Below are 24662 nucleotides of genomic sequence, written 5' to 3'. Positions count from 1 at the left end.
CCACTCCTGAGGCTCTTTGCGCAAAAGTGACATTATGAACCCTATGCGCTGGGATTCATCCCCAGAGGACTTGGGTCTCAAACGAAAATACAATAAGCAAGAATTTTTAAATGAAAAAAATTCTCGGTGTTCACCAAAAAATAAATCCGGCAAACATACCTTAGGCTCCAAGAAATGTGCTCCAGGACAGTTACTCACGTGCTGACGGAGCTCGGCCACCTCCAGAGAGAGTCCCTGCAGGCGATGAGCCAAATCCTGAACCGACACCATGATGGAACAGAAAAATCTTTCCTTAGAGAATTTGCAGGCTGGACTTACTGTTATGTTCTGCTACCCGAGCTAAGGAAAGAGGGGAGATCTGTCCCTACGATAGAACTCAGCTGAATCCCTACGATGTAACAGGGAACCTGATCCTGCGATCAGACCTGCTAAAGTCCTAAGCTAGTCTGTACGGAGACCTATAGATGTGGGGAAGGAATCCCTACAAGTACTAAGGACTGGGAGGAAAATGGGACACCTCCTAACAGAAATAGTAGCAGACAGACGAACAAACAAAATATATAGAACATAGAGGTCCGTAGACCAAGCAAACTAACAGAGTTAGAAACAGAGCACAGGCTAGCTAGAAAGTTGTTATACAATGAAGTCCAGCAAAGCCAGAAGGGCGGAGCAGGATTAAATAGGCCAACAAGGTCATGTGACCAGCAAAGGAAAAAACCCAAGAGCAAGGTTCTAACAGTTATCTACTGTATATAGAGGTGTTATCAGTCATTGTACAGGAAGAGGAGGTGAGCTGTGATACCACCTATTGTGAATGGTGGATCCTGTGTTACCTGCTGTATATAGAGGTGTTATCAGTCATTATACAGGAGGAGGAGGTGAGCTGTGACATCACCTATTGTGAATGGTGGATCCTGTGTTATCTACTGTATATAGACATGTTATTAGTCATTGTACAGGAGGAGGAGGAGGTGAGCTGTGACATCGCCTATTGTGAATGGTGGATCCTGTGTTATCTACTGTATATAGAGGTGTTATCAGTCATTGTACAGGAGGAGGAGGAGGTGAGCTGTGACATCATCTATTGTGAATGCTTGGTCCTGTGTTATCTACTGTATATAGAGGTGTTATCAGTCATTGTACAGGAAGAGGAGGTGAGCTGTGACATCACCTATTGTGAATGGTGGATCCTGTGTTACCTGCTGTATATAGAGGTGTTATCAGTCATTATACAGGAGGAGGAGGTGAGCTGTGACATCACCTATTGTGAATGGTGGATCTTGTGTTATCTACTGTATATAGAGATGTTATCAGTCATTGTACAGAAGGAGGAGGAGGTGAGCTGTGACATCACCTATTGTGAATGGTGGATCCTGTGTTATCTACTGTATATAGAGATGTTATTAGTCATTGTACAGGAGGAGGAGGAGGTGAGCTGTGACATCGCCTATTGTGAATGGTGGATCCTGTGTTATCTACTGTATATAGAGGTGTTATCAGTCATTGTACAGGAGGAGGAGGAGGTGAGCTGTGACATCACCTATTGTGAATGGTGGATCCTGTGTTATCTACTGTATATAGAGATGTTATTAGTCATTGTACAGGAGGGGGAGGAGGTGAGCTGTGACATCACCTATTGTGAACGGTGGATCCTGTGTTATCTACTGTATATAGAGGTGTTATCAGTCATTGTACAGGAGGAGGAGGTGAGCTGTGACATCACCTATTGTGAATGGTGGATCCTGTGTTATCTACTGTATATAGAGATGTTATTAGTCATTGTGCAGGAGAGGGAGGAGGTGAGCTGTGACATCACCTATTGTAAATGGTGGATCCTGTGTTATCTACTGTATATAGAGGTGTTATCAGTCATTGTACAGGAGGAGGTGAGCTGTGATATCACCTATTGTGAATGGTGGATCCTGTGTTATCTACTGTATATAGAGGTGTTATCAGTCATTGTACAGGAGGAGGAGGTGAGCTGTGATATCACCTATTGTGAATGGTGGATCCTGTGTTATCTACTGTATATAGAGGTGTTATCAGTCATTGTACAGGAGGAGGAGGAGGTGAGCTGCGACATCACCTATTGTGAATGGTGGATCCTGTGTTATCTGCTGTATATAGAGGTGTTATCAGTCATTGTACAGGAGGAGGAGGTGAGCTGTGATATCACCTATTGTGAGTGGTGGATTGTGTGTTATCTACTGTATATAGAGGTGTTATCAGTCATTGTACAGGAGGAGGAGGAGGTGAGCTGTGCTATCACCTATTGTGATTGGTGGGTCCTGTGTTATCTGCTGTATATAGGAAGACATTTATCAGTCATTGTACAGGAGGGGGAGGAGGTGAGCTGTGACATCACCTATTGTGAATTGTGGATCCTGTGTTATCTACTGTATATAGGAAGACATTTATCAGTACACATTTTTGGATCTCTTTAGATTACAATGCACAATAGTTTTCACCTTTTCTGTAAGATTCTGGCTTTCGCCTTCTCCTTTTTGGGGTCTGGATATTTGCAGACTTGTTTCATGAACCCTCCTCCTTCCTGGGCTCTCGGTCCGTTCTTCTATTGCCATGGTGTCTTACTTTGCACCTGCTGTTACTCCTCAGTATGGGGGCTGCTCTCCTCTTTTGTTACTGAGGGGTTTCTAACCACCAGGCCCCATCTCTGCCCCATTACATCTCCAGAGCTGCGCTCCTAGCTGTAGAATAGGTGGAGTTCCGGCCGACGCTCTGCACTTTCTGCTGTTACTCGGAGCAGCAAACGCTGTGAAATTCTCCATTTTAATCCTACTGGTTGGTGCTCAGATAAGACAATACCACCGTCTCCTCCGGGATCGTCTCCATGAAATCTTCTGGCCCGCTTTGATTAGCAGCCAAAACACGGACTCGCCACGGCTATTTATTTTAGCAAAATTAACAGTGAAGAATGAATGTGCGCAGCTCGGAGCCGGCGTCCGCAGAGCGCTCTGTAATCTCACACTAATTACTCTCCGCACATATTTACTATCGCTCGCAGGAAAACCTATGACACAATGGATCAGAGTAAAGCTCGTTATCTGTGAAGACTAAACAGCGCCCCCGTCAGGGAGAGACTGACAGCCGCTTTACTTCTTCCCGATAAATTAGCGGATTATAGTGTTATAGGACTAAAGAAGGACATCCCGGAGTCACGTGCCCTTTTACTGCATATGGGGGGCATAGACAGGTGGACGGTGGGGTTCCCATTTTCAGCCATTGTCTGACCACCAGTGTTCGGCGAGGTGGCGCCATGTCTCCGGCCGGGTCATGGGCACCATTAATCCTGTATACTTTGATGTATATATTATATTCGCCTCTCATCATAGGTTTCTTTCTCTTGCAGCGTGTTCCTAAACTATTGCTACGCACGTGGAGGAATGAGGCACACATCGTACACCTGTATATGTGGCAGGTATGTATGGGGGGGGGTACACCAGGTATACTGCATTATATAGACGCTGGGTTGTATCCGGTCATATCACACACCAGATTGCGGCAAATGCACGGTTTGGTGCTTTTTATTTTTTGCATTGAACCCATTATAAAATTAATACTTATATAATTATAAAAGACGACCTGTTAAGACTGGCTTGGTCACAGTTCTTCTGGCCATGTGAGCGGGTACGGCTCTGGCATTTTCCAGCGGTATTAGCCGGCCATGCCGATCGGTAACGTCTCTTGATTATCCAGCAGCGCCCGGACGATGCTCAATAAATCAGCCGTGCCACCGCCGGTTGGGGAGAGATTAATTTGCGAACGTCGAGTCACAAAGCGCACGGAGGAGCCTCACCCACAGGAGCGCGCGGCGAATACGCACATGGCTCCGGGCAGGAGCTGTGTACATTGACTGCAAGATTGACGTCGCTGACATTTCCAGGGGATAAACAAATTAGACTTGATTCTAAGAGGTGAAAGTACAAAGACAATCTGATTTATTGCAGACATCACTCATTTTTACCTATGATTAAAAACCAGCTTTTCTCAGCGCTGCAGCCGTGAATCCAGAATTATTACAGACCTCAATAGCCAAGTGTTGGTTTAACTTGCTGACTTTTACTTGTACTTTTTTTCCCCCTTATCTTTAACCACACCTTGACTCTTAAAGGGATTGGTCACCAGCTTTACAATATAGGCTGGATATATTACTAAATGGATGAGGCTGGTGTACTTACTCATTTTAAAAATCCATGGCAAAACGTCTGTGTAACCCTTGGATAGTTTAAAGGGGTTTTCCCCAGTTTTAGCTTTTTATCATCCATAGGCTAGCAGAGGGTTAAAACAATAAACCAAAATGTTACTCTCCATTCCCCACCGCTGAAGCGGACCTCCGCCACAGCTTTGGTCTCTGATGACAGACTGTTATTTCACCGGTGCTGTGCATGGCACCGCTGCAGCCTGTCAGCAAAGACCAGAGCCATGATGGAAAGCAGCAATAAGCAGCAGGGAAAAGCAAGTGCCATCTGAGTTTATTGTTTTAACCCTCTGCTAGACTAAGGATGATAAAGCGTTAAAACAGGAAAACCTCTATAACTCATTCTCAACCCAACAAACTTGATTGACAGCTCCTCAGTGTCCCTCTTATCTGCCGCTGCTTAATATCTGTCTACCTAGCCCAATAGGCAGCCTCTCAGTGTCCCTCCTCCCTGCTGCTGCCTAATGTCTGCCAGCCTAGCCTCATTGACAGCTCCTTAGTATCCCTCCTCCCTGCTGCTGTCTGTCTGCCTGAATAGGCTTGACAGCTCCTCAGTGTCTCTCCTCCCTGTCTAATGTCTGTCTGCCTAACCTGAATGACAGTTCCTCAGTGTCCCTCCTCCCTGCTGCTGCCTAATGTCTGCCTGCCTAGCCTGATAGAGAGCTCCTTAGTATCCCTCCTCCCTGCTGTTGTCTAATGTCTGCCTGCCTGCCTAACCTGAATGACAGCTCCTCAGTGTCCCTCCTCCCTGCTGCTGCCTAATGTCTGCCTGGCTAGCCTGATTGACAGCTCCTCAGTGTCCCTCCTCTCTGCTGATGCCTAATGTCTGCCTGCCTAGCCTGATTGACAGCTCCTCAGTGTCCCTCCTCTCTGCTGATGCCTAATGTCTGCCTGCCTAGCCTGATTGACAGCTCCTCAGTGTCCCTCCTCTCTGCTGCTGCCTAATGTCTGCCTGCCTAGCCTGATTGACAGCTCCTCGGTGTCCCTCCTCCCTGCTGCTGCCTAATGTCTGTCTGCCTAACCTGAATGACAGCTCCTCAGTGTCCCACCTCCCTGCTGCTGCCTAATGTCTGCCTGCCTAGCCTGATAGAGAGCTCCTCAGCGCCCCTCCTCTTTGCGTCTGCAGAGATCTCACACTGCTCAGTACAAGCTGCATGAACTGTTCAGCACTGATTGAGATTGGGGTTTTATTTTTTTTGTTGTAATGAGAAATCTCTGTTACATGGGACAAGTGACAATCTCAGCTCTGCTACATTGTATATACAGTATTTATACACTAAAGAGAATATATTTAGCTGCGGCGGCGGTGTCCTCATCCTCCCATTATTATAATCTAGTAATTGTGTCTCTGACCCTTCACCCCAGCGGCCGCCTCCTGTACGCTGCTCTGCGGTGCGTGTGCACATTGTAATACCCCGCTATCATTACAGGTGTAAATATATACACAGGGACGAGAGCGATGCCCTGCGGTGCTGGCCTGTATTGCTCTGCATCTATCCGAGGCTCCCAGCCCTCTGCTGTAAAGCGGTGACGGCTCCTTTATCTTGTCTCTTTAAAGGTTATAGACGCAGACATGTAACCGCTGAGACAGGACTGATCTCTTTTTCATTTCTTTTCTTTTTTTTTGCACTCCATAGATTAAAAACAAAGGGAAGGGAATCCTTTCTGTTGAGCAGAGAGCAGTAAAGCCGTATTCATACCCGTCTGGTATCTATAGATGGCTCTGCCTCTCGCAGGGACCGGTTATCTTTGCACATGTAAACCCCTGGAGCATGTCTGAACGCCCGAAAACACACTGCTCTCCGGCAGCCAGGGAGTTAATACTAATGCACGCTGCTTCCTAGCGCTCGAAGGGTTAACACTGTAAAATTGAAGGTCAAGTTTTGTGGCTTTTTTCGCAAGTGTTAAATATTGTGTAAACTGTAACTAATCTATTTACCCTTTTTTGTATATACTTTTATAATATGATACTTTTTGCATTGACTTGTTGACCTGTGACAATCCTTCCATAGTTTGTAATGTAACAGTGCCCCCATTGGTCAGGGATGGAGGAACAGGCGTGTACTTTTTTTTTTTTTTTTTTATTATTTTGCTGATCCTAGTAGTTCTTGCTTATTATCTCTTCCTTGTGTTTCCTCCCTACAGTGGTGATAACTCCTCCGTCCTTCATTATGGACATGCTGGAGCCCCCAATGATAAGACCCTCGAGGATGGTGACATGTGGTGAGTTGTGAATATGTTCGTATTTGTATATTACTATTATGCCGGTCGTTTTGTAGTTTAGTCATAGAGTAAAATTAAAATCTATAAGATCTCTCCGAAGAGGAGACATATCACCCTCACATTGAACATATGGGATTAATTATAGCTGGGGAATACAGAAATAGCTAACATTTCCACCTCCATTGAAGTAGGATTCTACGTTGAACATATGGGATTAATTATAGCAGGGGAAGAGAAAAACTAATTATAACTGGGGAAGTTTGAGGGAGCTTACAATTAAACCCCCATTGAAGTATGGACCTCCTGGATTAACCAGGTAATGACAGCAAGATCTGGTCTAAAAGAAAACACTAAGACTGGGATCCATGTATGCAGAGGCGGGGAAGTACAAGTTCAATGGATAGAGCTTCCTCTGATCAAAGCACTGTCCTGAGACATTTTGGAACCAGTTGTCAGTGATGAATATTGGGGTTTGCATCAATCCGATATTTATGGGAGATGTATTTTCGGCGTTGTAGTGATGGGACTTGTATAACGCATTCATTCACATCACTGTAAGGCCATTCTAAGCCCTCTGACTTAATATTTGTCCGATGGATGATGCTATACATGCCATGTTTCATCTCTATAGACAGGTATAATTGCGGTAAGAAACATGACGACAATATCTACCACCGAGGAACTCTAGGGGTGAAGATATCCTCTAAGTTAGGGATCCTCTAAAATTCTGAACGAACTAGCACATCTCACAACCAGCCCCCATATGAGCTCACCAAGGGAAGTATGTGGACGTAACCTTGTGTGGTAGATCGGGTCACTTGGTTGTACACAGGAACACTGTCTCTTTAAATCTTCTGCGGTTTATTAAGAGCACTGCATAAGCCATAGCATTATTAGCAACACAAACACGGCCTTCCTGGCCTAACAGGAAAACAAAAAATACTGTCATATGGCAGAGTCCTTGTTGCTACGGGTAACCGCCCGCTTTAAGTTTAGCTTTCCTTGACATGCACACCACAGCTCCAGAGCTTGCGCCTCCAGGCCCTCCCCACACCAAATGCTCTGAAAGGCTGTGATTTTATCCTCTGAGTTCCTCCCTTTCTACAGATGTTTAATCACCCTAGCACTAAGATGGCTGATTAACCCGCTCGTGTGCTGGAACCTTTTTGCTATGTATAATTACTGCAACTTTTCTTCTCAGTGCTACATATCTCCCCTCCAAAACTTTGCCAGTGACTTTGTCACATTTGATCTAATAAAAATCAGAGTTTGGGCATCTGTCATTGTTCATTCGGGAAGACACAGTTCTCTGTGAGCATGGTCCATTTTCCTAATCTGAGCACTTCCCTCCATAAAGATAAGAGCCATTCCTTCAACATCAGGTTTAGTCATTTTCTTTTGTTCTTTCTTTTTATGACATGTAATTGTATATACCGTATTGCTTTGTTCCCATTTTGTATCATCTTTTATATTTTTTTATAAACACTGCCTACCTTTCTGGATTAAATATAAAATGTAATATCTCTGTAAACCGCACCCCTGAAGCCATACGCTACCTGTAACCGGTTTCCAATCGGCCTCTAAAAACGATGGGTGGCTGCAGCTAGTAGTTCTTTTTGTTGTTGAGGAGTTGGCTGTGACCGCATAGAGGTCTATATATGTTCCATGTGTTGGAATCAAATGTGTATATACCATACGCTCACTGTGAGTTCCCCAATAACCGGCCTAGTAGTGGAAGTAGCCACGGCCTCGTCCATCAATTGCGTAATTATCCTGACGATTGGAGGAAGCGGAGTTGTGACAAATTGGTGGCACCCATTCATGTAGTGATAAATCCGCTGCTGATATTGCTGCAGTTCGGAGCAGATTTGGGAGCAAGGCAGGAAACCACTCAGGAGATCGTCTACATTGGTTTCCCACTTAGTCTCTCCGTCTCTGGGCTTTCTGCTGGTATCACACAATCTCCGCGCTGTCTGCAGTCATTCAGTCCTGTAATTAGAGGAGTAAAGTTTCGTCTGTTCTTCTGAGCTTTGCTGGTCAGTAAGTAGATATCTCCGCAGGTGTCTGTAAGAAGGAGAAGAGCAGAGATGTGATCAGTGAGGAAACGGAGAGCAGTTAAGTGTCCGACCGTGAATCCCCCGTCCCGCCATTGTCTATGCTGTCTATAGGCAGCTGTCAGCACTTGTCTAATTACAGAGCCGCCTTATTACGCTCAGATTTCGGCGCGCTCCTTTGTTTGTGCTGCTGTCTGAAGACGCCTTGTTATCAGTCCTTCGTCATTTTCCACAGTAATTGAGAGCCCTCTACTGCAAGATCTCAGCAAATATCCTCCACCCCGAGACGTTTCCTCTTCTCCACGTTGTGCCCCCGTCGTTATGAATGGAGAGACCGGCGCACAATCCTACAACCATCTGACTGTAATTATCGCCTTCAGACACGTAATCACTGGATGGGGGGGTTTGCTTTACAAATATGTAAAGGGATTTTCTATGAATTCACTTTACACTTGGACTTTACCATCGTATATGCGGCCACTGCTCCACTCCGGGCAGGAGGCCATTCTGAGAATCGTCGGGGTCCTACAGAAGAAACCCACCAGGCAGATCTAAATATGCAGGAACACTAGGGAGACAGGGTAAAATAGTAAAAAAAAGTTTTGACAAAGTTTCATAAAGTTAGGCAACTTTCTAATACTTTCTGCAATTGAACTCTTAACATATCAGTACCTCTGCTTGCGGTCAGTTTAAAGGAGCATGTTTCCATCCTAAAGATGGAGACCTGTACAAACCTAACACTTCTCACAGCAGCATCCAGTCTAGACAATCCCATATGTATCAGGATTCAGGAGGCCTTAATACTTACCTGTAGTAAAGCATTCTCCCTCCCCAAACAAAGGAAAAACTGCTTTTGGTGCACATACCTGTCTAAATTTGTCCTGCTTCTCATAGTTCATCGTTTTTTTTTCAGCATTCTGCCAGCGCTATATGTGCTGGAGCTTCCTTTTATGTACACCCCTGCAGACATTTCTCCTGCCATCGTCTTCCCCAAATTGTACAGTGACAGTGCTCCTGGTAAGAATTTAGATTTTCCTTTAGTTTCCGCTCCTTGAGTTACGCCAGCAGTCCCTCGCTCTGCAGTACATTGCATTGTACCTGTGGTGCTGTCGTCCCTGGAGGGAACGTGTCTGTGCAGCCACGCGCCCCAGGACTCTGCTGTATTAATATAGACACAGTTCTGTGACAGAATATCTCCTCTTCTATTTTTCTCTGCTGAATGACTCGATGATTCCCAGGCCAGCTCCGTATCCCCCTGATGGATCCGGATCCCTCCTTATGTCAGTTATGTCCCTGTGATGTCCATCTGATGGTTATGATGAGGAAATGGAATATTTCATATTTACGTAATCCCCTATAGAGCAGGGACTGGAGCTGAGACAAAACCTAAGAGGTAGAAACTGATAAGACCTCGATTCATTAAAGGGAATGTGTCAGGAGGACCAGCTCTCCTAAGCTGTCTATATGGGCACGCAGACCATAGAAAGCTGAATAAAATGATACCTTCATATCTGCGATCTGATGACATTTTTCTTAGTTTATTAATGAGCTGTTCAGATCTATGGTCTGGAGATAGATCTTCCTGAAAATCTGCCTCCAAAGCTAATTTTAAATGAACATTGTGAGACGTAATGACTGATCTCACTGCAGAGGTCAATGCGGGCATAGCTAACACAGTATAGCAGAGCTGAGCTCTGTGTTTTTACAAACACAGCTGCAGCTCTCCTCTCAGTGTTGTCAGCTCTGCTGTACTGCCCCTCCCCTCACACTGACTGCCTGCAAGGTGGAATCTGAAAAAGTGTTAGTTGAAATGAGACACAGCTCTGCAGCAGAGCTGACAGCGCGGTGATAGGAGAGATGTGTTTGATGTAACAGCACCATAGTTCTTAAATTCTTGTACAAAGGGGGAAGTATTATAGTAGTTATATTCTTGTACATAGGGGCAGTATTATAGTAGTTATATTCTTGTACATAGGAGCAGTATTATAGTAGTTATATTCTTGTACATAGGGAGCAGTATTATAGTAGTTATATTCTTGTACATAGGGGCAGTATTATAGTAGTTATATTCTTGTACATAGCAGTATTATAATAGTTATATTCTTGTACATAGGGGGCAGTATTATAGTAGTTATATTCTTGTACATAGGGGCAGTATTATAGTAGTTATATTCTTGTACATAGGGGCAGTATTATAGTAGTTATATTATTGTACATAGGGGCAGTATTATAGTAGTTATATTAGTTATATTATTGTACATAGGGGCAGTATTATAGTAGTTATATTCTTGTACATAGGAGCTGTATTATAGTAGTTATATTCTTGTACATAGGGGGGAGTATTATAGTAGTTATATTCTTGTACATAGGGGGGAGTATTATAGTAGTTATATTATTGTACATAGGGGCAGTATTATAGTAGTTATATTCTTGTACATAGGGGGCAGTATTATAGTAGTTATATTCTTGTACATAGGGGGGAGTATTCTAGTAGTTATATTATTGTACATAGGGGCAGTATTATAGTAGTTATATTATTGTACATAGGGGCAGTATTATAGTAGTTATATTATTGTACATAGGGGCAGTATTACAGTAGTTATATTCTTGTACATAGGGGGAGTATTATAGTAGTTATATTCTTGTACATAGGGGGAGTATTATAGTAGTTATATTATTGTACATAGGGGCAGTATTATAGTAGTTATATTATTGTACATAGGGGCAGTATTATAGTAGTTATATTATTGTACATAGGGGCAGTATTATAGTAGTTATATTATTGTACATAGGGGCAGTATTATAGTAGTTATATTATTGTACATAGGGGCAGTATTATAGTAGTTATATTATTGTACATAGGAGCAGTATTATAGTAGTTATATTCTTGTACATAGGAGCAGTATTATAGTAGTTATATTCTTGTACATAGGGGGCAGTATTATAGTAGTTATATTCTTGTACATACAAACAGTATTATAGTAGTTATAATATTGTACATAGAAGGCAGTATTATAGTAGTTATATTCTTGTACATAGGGGGCAGTATTATAGTAGTTAAATTCTTGTACATACAAGCAGTATTATAGTAGTTATATTCTTTTACATAGGGAGCAGTATTATAGTATATTCTTGTACATAGGGGGCAGTATTATAGTAGTTATAATCTTGTACATAGGGAGCAGTATTATAGTATATTCTTGTACATAGGGGGCAGTATTATAGTAGTTATAATCTTGTACATAGGGAGCAGTATTATAGCATATTCTTGTACATAGGGGGCAGTATTATATTAGTTATATTCTTGTATATATGGGGCAGTATTCTAGTAGTTATATTCTTGTACATAGGAGCAGCATTATAGTAGTTGTATTCTTGTTCATAGAAGTATTATAGTAGTTATATTCTTGTACATAGGGAGCAGTATTATAGTAGTTATATTCTTGTACATAGGAGCAGTATTATAGTAGTTATATTCTTGTACATAGGGGGCAGTATTATAGTAGTTATATTCTTGTACATAGGGGCAGAATTATAGTAGTTATATTCTTGTACATAGGGGGCAGTATTATAGCAGTTATATTCTTGTACATAGGGAGCAGTATTATAGTATATTCTTGTACATAGGGGGCAGTATTATAGTAGTTATAATCTTGTACATAGGGAGCAGTATTATAGCATATTCTTGTACATAGGGGGCAGTATTATAGTAGTTATATTCTTGTATATATGGGGCAGTATTCTAGTAGTTATATTCTTGTACATAGGAGCAGCATTATAGTAGTTGTATTCTTGTTCATAGAAGTATTATAGTAGTTATATTCTTGTACATAGGGAGCAGTATTATAGTAGTTATATTCTTGTACATAGGAGCAGTATTATAGTAGTTATATTCTTGTACATAGGGGGCAGTATTATAGTAGTTATATTCTTGTACATAGGGGCAGAATTATAGTAGTTATATTCTTGTACATAGGGGGCAGTATTATAGTAGTTATATTCTTGTACATAGGGGCAGAATTATAGTAGTTATATTCTTGTACATAGGAGCAGTATTATAGTAGTTATATTCTTGTACATAGGGGGCAGTATTATAGTAGTTATATTCTTGTACATAGGAGCAGTATTATAGTAGTTATATTCTTGTACATAGGGGGCAGTATTATAGTAGTTATATTCTTGTACATAGGGGGCAGTATTATAGTAGTTATATTCTTGTACCTAGGGGCAGAATTATAGTAGTTATATTCTTGTACATAGGAGCAGTATTATAGTAGTTATATTCTTGTACATAGGAGCAGTATTATAGTAGTTATATTCTTGTACATAGGGGCAGTATTATAGTAGTTATATTCTTGTACATAGGAGGCAGTATTATAGTAGTTATAGTCTTGTACATAGGAGCAGTATTATAGTAGTTATATTCTTGTACATATGGGGCAGTATTATAGTAGTTATATTCTTGTACATAGAGACAGTATTATAGTAGTTATATTCTTGTACATAGGAGGCAGTATTATAGTAGTTATATACTTGTACATATGGGGCAGTATTATAGTAGTTATATTCTTGTACATAGGAGCAGTATTATAGTAGTTATATTCTTGTACATAGGAGCAGTATTATAGTAGTTATATTCTTGTACATAGGAGCAGTATTATAGTAGTTATATTCTTGTACATAGGGGGCAGTATTATAGTAGTTATATTATTGTACATAGGGGCAGTATTATAGTAGTTATATTCTTGTACATAGGAGCAGTATTATAGTAGCTATATTCTTGTACATAGGGGCAGTATTATAGTAGTTATAATATTGTACATAGGAGGCAGTATTATAGTAGTTATATTCTTGTACATAGGAGCAGTATTATAGTAGTTATAATATTGTACATAGGAGGCAGTATTATTGTAGTTATATTCTTGTACATAGAGGCAGTATTATAGTAGTTATATTCTTGTACATAGGAGCAGTATTATAGTAGTTATATTCTTGTACATAGGAGCAGTATTATAGTAGTTATATTCTTGTACATAGGAGCAGTATTATAGTAGTTATATTATTGTACATAGGGGCAGTATTATAGTAGTTATATTCTTGTACATAGGAGCAGTATTATAGTAGCTATATTCTTGTACATAGGGGCAGTATTATAGTAGTTATAATATTGTACATAGGAGGCAGTATTATAGTAGTTATATTCTTGTACATAGGAGCAGTATTATAGTAGTTATATTCTTGTACATATGGGGCAGTATTATTGTAGTTATATTCTTGTACATAGAGGCAGTATTATAGTAGTTATATTCTTTTACATAGGAGCAGTATTATAGTAGTTATATTCTTGTACATATGGGGCAGTATTATAGTAGTTATATTCTTGTACATAGGGGGCAGTATTATAGTAGTTATATTCTTGTACATAGGGGGAGTATTCTAGTAGTTATATTATTGTACATAGGGGCAGTATTACAGTAGTTATATTCTTGTACATAGGGGGAGTATTATAGTAGTTATATTCTTGTACATAGGGGGAGTATTATAGTAGTTATATTATTGTACATAGGGGCAGTATTATAGTAGTTATATTATTGTACATAGGGGCAGTATTATAGTAGTTATATTATTGTACATAGGGGCAGTATTATAGTAGTTATATTATTGTACATAGGGGCAGTATTATAGTAGTTATATTATTGTACATAGGGGCAGTATTATAGTAGTTATATTATTGTACATAGGAGCAGTATTATAGTAGTTATATTCTTGTACATAGGAGCAGTATTATAGTAGTTATATTCTTGTACATAGGGGGCAGTATTATAGTAGTTATATTCTTGTACATACAAACAGTATTATAGTAGTTATAATATTGTACATAGAAGGCAGTATTATAGTAGTTATATTCTTGTACATAGGGGGCAGTATTATAGTAGTTAAATTCTTGTACATACAAGCAGTATTATAGTAGTTATATTCTTTTACATAGGGGCAGTATTATAGCAGTTATATTCTTGTACATAGGGAGCAGTATTATAGTATATTCTTGTACATAGGGGGCAGTATTATAGTAGTTATAATCTTGTACATAGGGAGCAGTATTATAGCATATTCTTGTACATAGGGGGCAGTATTATAGTAGTTATATTCTTGTATATATGGGGCAGTATTCTAGTAGTCATAGAAGTATTATAGTAGTTATATTCTTGTACATAGGGAGCAGTATTATAGTAGTTATATTCTTGTACATAGGAGCAGTATTATAGTAGTTATATTCTTGTACATAGGGGGCAGTATTATAGTAGTTATATTCTTGTACATAGGGGCAGAATTATAGTAGTTATATTCTTGTACATAGGGGGCAGTATTATAGTAGTTATATTCTTGTACATAGGGGCAGAATTATAGTAGTTATATTCTTGTACATAGGAGCAGTATTATAGTAGTTATATTCTTGTACATAGGGGGCAGTATTATAGTAGTTATATTCTTGTACATAGGAGCAGTATTATAGTAGTTATATTCTTGTACATAGGGGGCAGTATTATAGTAGTTATATTCTTGTACATAGGGGGCAGTATTATAGTAGTTATATTCTTGTACCTAGGGGCAGAATTATAGTAGTTATATTCTTGTACATAGGAGCAGTATTGTAGTAGTTATATTCTTGTACATAGGAGCAGTATTATAGTAGTTATATTCTTGTACATAGGGGCAGTATTATAGTAGTTATAATATTGTACATAGGAGGCAGTATTATAGTAGTTATAGTCTTGTACATAGGAGCAGTATTATAGTAGTTATATTCTTGTACATATGGGGCAGTATTATAGTAGTTATATTCTTGTACATAGAGACAGTATTATAGTAGTTATATTCTTGTACATAGGAGGCAGTATTATAGTAGTTATATACTTGTACATATGGGGCAGTATTATAGTAGTTATATTCTTGTACATAGGAGCAGTATTATAATAGTTATATTCTTGTACATAGGAGCAGTATTATAGTAGTTATATTCTTGTACATAGGAGCAGTATTATAGTAGTTATATTCTTGTACATAGGGGGCAATATTATAGTAGTTATATTATTGTACATAGGGGCAGTATTATAGTAGTTATATTCTTGTACATAGGAGCAGTATTATAGTAGCTATATTCTTGTACATAGGGGCAGTATTATAGTAGCTATATTCTTGTACATATGGGGCAGTATTATAGTAGTTATATTCTTGTACATAGAGACAGTATTATAGTAGTTATATTCTTGTACATAGGAGGCAGTATTATAGTAGTTATATACTTGTACATATGGGGCAGTATTATAGTAGTTATATTCTTGTACATAGGAGCAGTATTATAGTAGTTATATTCTTGTACATAGGAGCAGTATTATAGTAGTTATATTCTTGTACATAGGAGCAGTATTATAGTAGTTATATTCTTGTACATAGAGCAGTATTATAGTAGTTATATTATTGTACATAGGGGCAGTATTATAGTAGTTATATTCTTGTACATAGGAGCAGTATTATAGTAGCTATATTCTTGTACATAGGGCAGTATTATAGTAGTTATAATATTGTACATAGGAGACAGTATTATAGTAGTTATATTCTTGTACATAGGAGCAGTATTATAGTAGTTATATTCTTGTACATATGGGGCAGTATTATTGTAGTTATATTCTTGTACATAGAGGCAGTATTATAGTAGTTATATTCTTGTACATAGGAGCAGTATTATAGTAGTTATATTCTTGTACATATGGGGCAGTATTATAGTAGTTATATTCTTGCACATAGGGGGCAGTATTATAGTAGTTATATTCTTCTACATAGGGGGGAGTATTCTAGTAGTTATATTATTGTACATAGGGGCAGTATTACAGTAGTTATATTCTTGTACATAGGGGGAGTATTATAGTAGTTATATTCTTGTACATAGGGGGAGTATTATAGTAGTTATATTATTGTACATAGGGGCAGTATTATAGTAGTTATATTATTGTACATAGGGGCAGTATTATAGTAGTTATATTATTGTACATAGGGGCAGTATTATAGTAGTTATATTATTGTACATAGGGGCAGTATTATAGTAGTTATATTATTGTACATAGGGGCAATATTATAGTAGTTATATTATTGTACATAGGGGCAGTATTATAGTAGTTATATTATTGTACATAGGAGCAGTATTATAGTAGTTATATTCTTGTACATAGGAGCAGTATTATAGTAGTTATATTCTTGTACATAGGGGGCAGTATTATAGTAGTTATATTCTTGTACATACAAACAGTATTATAGTAGTTATAATATTGTACATAGAAGACAGTATTATAGTAGTTATATTCTTGTACATAGGGGCAGTATTATAGTAGTTAAATTCTTGTACATACAAGCAGTATTATAGTAGTTATATTCTTTTACATAGGGACAGTATTATAGCAGTTATATTCTTGTACATAGGGAGCAGTATTATAGTATATTCTTGTACATAGGGGGCAGTATTATAGTAGTTATAATCTTGTACATAGGGAGCAGTATTATAGCATATTCTTGTACATAGGGGGCAGTATTATAGTAGTTATATTCTTGTATATATGGGGCAGTATTCTAGTAGTTATATTCTTGTACATAGGAGCAGCATTATAGTAGTTGTATTCTTGTTCATAGAAGTATTATAGTAGTTATATTCTTGTACATAGGGAGCAGTATTATAGTAGTTATATTCTTGTACATAGGAGCAGTATTATAGTAGTTATATTCTTGTACATAGGGGGCAGTATTATAGTAGTTATATTCTTGTACATAGGGGCAGAATTATAGTAGTTATATTCTTGTACATAGGGGGCAGTATTATAGTAGTTATATTCTTGTACATAGGGGCAGAATTATAGTAGTTATATTCTTTTACATAGGAGCAGTATTATAGTAGTTATATTCTTGTACATAGGGGGCAGTATTATAGTAGTTATATTCTTGTACATAGGAGCAGTATTATAGTAGTTATATTCTTGTACATAGGGGGCAGTATTATAGTAGTTATATTCTTGTACATAGGGGGCAGTATTATAGTAGTTATATTCTTGTACCTAGAGACAGTATTATAGTAGTTATATTCTTGTACATAGGAGGCAGTATTATAGTAGTTATATACTTGTACATATGGGGCAGTATTATAGTAGTTATATTCTTGTACATAGGAGCAGTATTATAGTAGTTATATTCTTGTACATAGGGGCAGTATTATAGTAGTTATAATATTGTACATAGGAGGCAGTATTATAGTAGTTATAGTCTTGTACATAGGAGCAGTATTATAGTAGTTATATTCTTGTACATATGGGGCAGTATTATAGTAGTTATATTCTTGTACATAGAGACAGTATTATAGTAGTTATATTCTTGTACATATGGGGCAGTATTATAGTAGTTATATTCTTGTACATAGAGACAGTATTATAGTAGTTATATTCTTGTACATAGGAGGCAGTATTATAGTAGTTATATACTTGTACATATGGGGCAGTATTATAGTAGTTATATTCTTGTACATAGGAGCAGTATTATAGTAGTTATATTCTTGTACATAGGAGCAGTATTATAGTAGTTATATTCTTGTACATAGGAGCAGTATTATAGTAGTTATATTCTTGTACATAGGGGGCAGTATTATAGTAGTTATATTATTGTACATAGGGGCAGTATTATAGTAGTTATATTCTTGTACATAGGAGCAGTATTATAGTAGCTATATTCTTGTACATAGGGGCAGTATTATAGTAGCTATATTCTTGTACATATGGGGCAGTATTATAGTAGTTATATTCTTGTACATAGAGACAGTATTATAGTAGTTATATTCTTGTACATAGGAGGCAGTATTATAGTAGTTATATACTTGTACATATGGGGCAGTATTATAGTAGTTATATTCTTGTACATAGGAGCAGTAATATAGTAGTTATATTCTTGTACATAGGAGCAGTATTATAGTAGTTATATTCTTGTACATAGGAGCAGTATTATAGTAGTTATATTCTTGTACATAGGGGGCAGTATTATAGTAGTTATATTATTGTACATAGGGGCAGTATTATAGTAGTTATATTCGTGTACATAGGAGCAGTATTATAGTAGCTATATTCTTGTACATAGGGGCAGTATTATAGTAGTTATAATATTGTACATAGGAGGCAGTATTACAGTAGTTATATTCTTGTACATAGGAGCAGTATTATAGTAGTTATATTCTTGTACATATGGGGCAGTATTATTGTAGTTATATTCTTGTACATAGAGGCAGTATTATAGTAGTTATATTCTTGTACATAGGAGCAGTATTATAGTAGTTATATTCTTGTACATAGGAGCAGTATTATAGTAGTTATATTCTTTTACATAGGAGCAGTATTATAGTAGTTATATTATTGTACATAGGGGCAGTATTATAGTAGTTATATTCTTGTACATAGGAGCAGTATTATAGTAGCTATATTCTTGTACATAGGGGCAGTATTATAGTAGTTATAATATTGTACATAGGAGGCAGTATTATAGTAGTTATATTCTTGTACATAGGAGCAGTGTTATAGTAGTTATATTCTTGTACATATGGGGCAGTATTATAGTAGTTATATTCTTGTACATAGAGACAGTATTATAGTAGTTATATTCTTGTACATAGGAGGCAGTATTATAGTAGTTATATACTTGTACATATGGGGCAGTATTATAGTAGTTATATTCTTGTACATAGGAGCAGTATTATAGTAGTTATATTCTTGTACATAGGAGCAGTATTATAGTAGTTATATTCTTGTACATAGGAGCAGTATTATAGTAGTTATATTCTTGTACATAGGGGGCAGTATTATAGTAGTTATATTATTGTACATAGGGGCAGTATTATAGTAGTTATATTCGTGTACATAGGAGCAGTATTATAGTAGCTATATTCTTGTACATAGGGGCAGTATTATAGTAGTTATAATATTGTACATAGGAGGCAGTATTACAGTAGTTATATTCTTGTACATAGGAGCAGTATTATAGTAATTATATTCTTGTACATATGGGGCAGTATTATTGTAGTTATATTCTTGTACATAGAGGCAGTATTATAGTAGTTATATTCTTGTACCTAGGAGCAGTATTATAGTAGTTATATTCTTGTACATAGGAGCAGTATTATAGTAGCTATATTCTTGTACATATGGGCAGTATTATAGTAGTTATAATATTGTACATAGGAGGCAGTATTATAGTAGTTATATTCTTGTACATAGGAGCAGTGTTATAGTAGTTATATTCTTGTACATATGGGGCAGTATTATTGTAGTTATATTCTTGTACATAGAGGCAGTATTATAGTAGTTATATTCTTGTACATATGGGGCAGTATTATAGTAGTTATATTCTTGTACATAGGGGGCAGTATTATAGTAGTTATATTCTTGTACATAGGGGGGAGTATTCTAGTAGTTATATTATTGTACATAGGGGCAGTATTACAGTAGTTATATTCTTGTACATAGGGGGAGTATTATAGTAGTTATATTCTTGTACATAGGGGGAGTATTATAGTAGTTATATTATTGTACATAGGGGCAGTATTATAGTAGTTATATTATTGTACATAGGGGCAGTATTATAGTAGTTATATTATTGTACATAGGGGCAGTATTATAGTAGTTATATTATTGTACATAGGGGCAGTATTATAGTAGTTATATTATTGTACATAGGGGCAGTATTATAGTAGTTATATTATTGTACATAGGAGCAGTATTATAGTAGTTATATTCTTGTACATAGGAGCAGTATTATAGTAGTTATATTCTTGTACATAGGGGGCAGTATTATAGTAGTTATATTCTTGTACATACAAACAGTATTATAGTAGTTATAATATTGTACATAGAAGGCAGTATTATAGTAGTTATATTTTTGTACATAGGGGGCAGTATTATAGTAGTTAAATTCTTGTACATACAAGCAGTATTGTAATAGTTATATTCTTTTACATAGGGGCAGTATTATAGCAGTTATATTCTTGTACATAGGGAGCAGTATTATAGTATATTCTTGTACATAGGGGGCAGTATTATAGTAGTTATAATCTTGTACATAGGGAGCAGTATTATAGCATATTCTTGTACATAGGGGGCAGTATTATAGTAGTTATATTCTTGTATATATGGGGCAGTATTCTAGTAGTTATATTCTTGTACATAGGAGCAGCATTATAGTAGTTGTATTCTTGTTCATAGAAGTATTATAGTAGTTATATTCTTGTACATAGGGAGCAGTATTATAGTAGTTATATTCTTGTACATAGGAGCAGTATTATAGTAGTTATATTCTTGTACATAGGGGGCAGTATTATAGTAGTTATATTCTTGTACATAGGGGCAGAGTTATAGTAGTTATATTCTTGTACATAGGGGGCAGTATTATAGTAGTTATATTCTTGTACATAGGGGCAGAATTATAGTAGTTATATTCTTGTACATAGGAGCAGTATTATAGTAGTTATATTCTTGTACATAGGGGGCAGTATTATAGTAGTTATATTCTTGTACATAGGAGCAGTATTATAGTAGTTATAGTCTTGTACATAGGAGCAGTATTATAGTAGTTATATTCTTGTACATATGGGGCAGTATTATAGTAGTTATATTCTTGTACATAGAGACAGTATTATAGTAGTTATATTCTTGTACATAGGAGGCAGTATTATAGTAGTTATATACTTGTACATATGGGGCAGTATTATAGTAGTTATATTCTTGTACATAGGAGCAGTATTATAGTAGTTATATTCTTGTACATAGGAGCTGTATTATAGTAGTTATTTTCTTGTACATAGGAGCAGTATTATAGTAGTTATATTCTTGTACATAGGGGGCAGTATTATAGTAGTTATATTATTGTACATAGGGGCAGTATTATAGTAGTTATATTCTTGTACATAGGAGCAGTATTATAGTAGCTATATTCTTGTACATAGGGGCAGTATTATAGTAGCTATATTCTTGTACATATGGGGCAGTATTATAGTAGTTATATTCTTGTACATAGAGACAGTATTATAGTAGTTATATTCTTGTACATAGGAGGCAGTATTATAGTAGTTATATACTTGTACATATGGGGCAGTATTATAGTAGTTATATTCTTGTACATAGGAGCAGTATTATAGTAGTTATATTCTTGTACATAGGAGCAGTATTATAGTAGTTATATTCTTGTACATAGGAGCAGTATTATAGTAGTTATATTCTTGTACATAGGGAGCAGTATTATAGTAGTTATATTCTTGTACATAGGGGGCAGTATTATAGTAGTTATATTCGTGTACATAGGAGCAGTATTATAGTAGCTATATTCTTGTACATAGGGGCAGTATTATAGTAGTTAATTTTGTACATAGGAGGCAGTATTATAGTAGTTATATTCTTGTACATAGGAGTAGTATTATAGTAGTTATATTCTTGTACATATGGGGCAGTATTATTGTAGTTATATTCTTGTACATAGAGGCAGTATTATAGTAGTTATATTCTTGTACATAGGAGCAGTATTATAGTAGTTATATTCTTGTACATAGGAGCAGTATTATAGTAGTTATATTCTTGTACATAGGAGCAGTATTATAGTAGTTATATTATTGTACATAGGGGCAGTATTATAGTAGTTATATTCTTGTACATAGGAGCAGTATTATAGTAGCTATATTCTTGTACATAGGGGCAGTATTATAGTAGTTATAATATTGTACATAGGAGGCAGTATTATAGTAGTTATATTCTTGTACATAGGAGCAGTATTATAGTAGTTATATTCTTGTACATATGGGGCAGTATTATTGTAGTTATATTCTTGTACATAGAGGCAGTATTATAGTAGTTATATTCTTGTACATAGGAGCAGTATTATAGTAGTTATATTCTTGTACATATGGGGCAGTATTATAGTAGTTATATTCTTGTACATAGGGGGCAGTATTATAGTAGTTATATTCTTGTACATAGGGGGGAGTATTCTAGTAGTTATATTATTGTACATAGGGGCAGTATTACAGTAGTTATATTCTTGTACATAGGGGGAGTATTATAGTAGTTATATTCTTGTACATAGGGGGAGTATTATAGTAGTTATATTATTGTACATAGGGGCAGTATTATAGTAGTTATATTATTGTACATAGGGGCAGTATTATAGTAGTTATATTATTGTACATAGGGGCAGTATTATAGTAGTTATATTATTGTACATAGGGGCAGTATTATAGTAGTTATATTATTGTACATAGGGGCAGTATTATAGTAGTTATATTATTGTACATAGGAGCAGTATTATAGTAGTTATATTCTTGTACATAGGAGCAGTATTATAGTAGTTATATTCTTGTACATAGGGGGCAGTATTATAGTAGTTATATTCTTGTACATACAAACAGTATTATAGTAGTTATAATATTGTACATAGAAGGCAGTATTATAGTAGTTATATTCTTGTACATAGGGGGCAGTATTATAGTAGTTAAATTCTTGTACATACAAGCAGTATTATAATAGTTATATTCTTTTACATAGGGGCAGTATTATAGCAGTTATATTCTTGTACATAGGGAGCAGTATTATAGTATATTCTTGTACATAGGGGGCAGTATTATAGTAGTTATAATCTTGTACATAGGGAGCAGTATTAAAGCATATTCTTGTACATAGGGGGCAGTATTATAGTAGTTATATTCTTGTATATATGGGGCAGTATTCTAGTAGTTATATTCTTGTACATAGGAGCAGCATTATAGTAGTTGTATTCTTGTTCATAGAAGTATTATAGTAGTTATATTCTTTTACATAGGGAGCAGTATTATAGTAGTTATATTCTTGTACATAGGAGGCAGTATTATAGTAGTTATATACTTGTACATATGGGGCAGTATTATAGTAGTTATATTGTTGTACATAGGAGCAGTATTATAGTAGTTATATTCTTGTACATAGGAGCAGTATTATAGTAGTTATATTCTTGTACATAGGAGCAGTATTATAGTAGTTATATTCTTGTACATAGGGGGCAGTATTATAGTAGTTATATTATTGTACATAGGGGCAGTATTATAGTAGTTATATTCTTGTACATAGGAGCAGTATTATAGTAGCTATATTCTTGTACATAGGGGCAGTATTATAGTAGCTATATTCTTGTACATATGGGGCAGTATTATAGTAGTTATATTCTTGTACATAGAGACAGTATTATAGTAGTTATATTCTTGTACATAGGAGGCAGTATTATAGTAGTTATATACTTGTACATATGGGGCAGTATTATAGTAGTTATATTCTTGTACATAGGAGCAGTATTATAGTAGTTATATTCTTGTACATAGGAGCAGTATTATAGTAGTTATATTCTTGTACATAGGAGCAGTATTATAGTAGTTATATTCTTGTACATAGGGGGCAGTATTATAGTAGTTATATTATTGTAGAAAGGAGCAGTATTATAGTAGTTATATTCGTGTACATAGGAGCAGTATTATAGTAGTTATATTCTTGTACATAGGAGCAGTATTATAGTAGTTATATTCTTGTACATAGGGGGCAGTATTATAGTAGTTATATTATTGTACAAAGGAGCAGTATTATAGTAGTTATATTCTTGTACATAGGGGCAGTATTATAGTAGTTATATTCTTGTACATAGTGGCAGTATTATAGTAGTTATATTCTTGTACATAGGAGCAGTATTATAGTAGTTATATTCTTGTACATTGGAGCAGTATTATAGTAGTTATATTATTGTACATAGGGGCAGTATTATAGTAGTTATATTATTGTACATAGGGGCAGTATTATAGTAGTTATATTCTTCTACATAGGGGCAGTATTATAGTAGTTATATTCTTGTACATAGGGGCAGTATTATAGTAGTTATATTCTTGTACATAGGGAGCAGTATTATAGTAGTTATATTCTTGTACATAGGAGCAGTATTATAGTATATTCTTGTACATACAGTGGTGGCCAAAAGTATTGGCACCCCTTCAATTCTGTCAGATAATACTCAGTTTCTTCCTGAAAATGATTGCAATCACAAATTCTTTGGTCTTATTCTCTTCATTTAATTTGCTTGCAAGG

General features: G+C 36.4%; 1 protein-coding gene and 1 long non-coding RNA gene across 2 annotated transcripts in view; one reads left to right on the top strand and one right to left on the bottom strand.

Annotated features, from left to right (window-relative positions):
- The window catches only part of PEPD (peptidase D), a 289969-nt gene that overhangs the window by 200918 nt on the left and 64389 nt on the right, over positions 1–24662 (top strand). Inside the window, exons 10-11 of the mRNA XM_073659770.1 lie at positions 3371–3439; positions 6365–6442. Of these exons, the coding sequence (XP_073515871.1) occupies positions 3371–3439; positions 6365–6442 (147 nt within the window). The remainder of the gene's footprint in view (positions 1–3370; positions 3440–6364; positions 6443–24662) is intronic.
- LOC141175826 (uncharacterized) overlaps positions 7239–24662 on the bottom strand; it is an 80507-nt gene continuing 63083 nt past the window's right edge. The window contains exons 2-3 of the long non-coding RNA XR_012253065.1: positions 8960–9064; positions 7239–8506 (exon numbers count right to left, since the gene is read on the bottom strand). This is a non-coding gene — a long non-coding RNA (uncharacterized lncRNA). The remainder of the gene's footprint in view (positions 8507–8959; positions 9065–24662) is intronic.

The sequence above is a fragment of the Phyllobates terribilis genome, unplaced genomic scaffold (assembly GCF_046119375.1).
Source record: "Phyllobates terribilis strain yellow unplaced genomic scaffold, ASM4611937v1 Scaffold_14__1_contigs__length_39327217, whole genome shotgun sequence".
Lineage (NCBI taxonomy): Eukaryota > Metazoa > Chordata > Amphibia > Anura > Dendrobatidae > Phyllobates > Phyllobates terribilis.
Note: the sequence above shows the minus strand (reverse complement) of the source record. Positions and strands in the feature narration are given on the sequence as shown.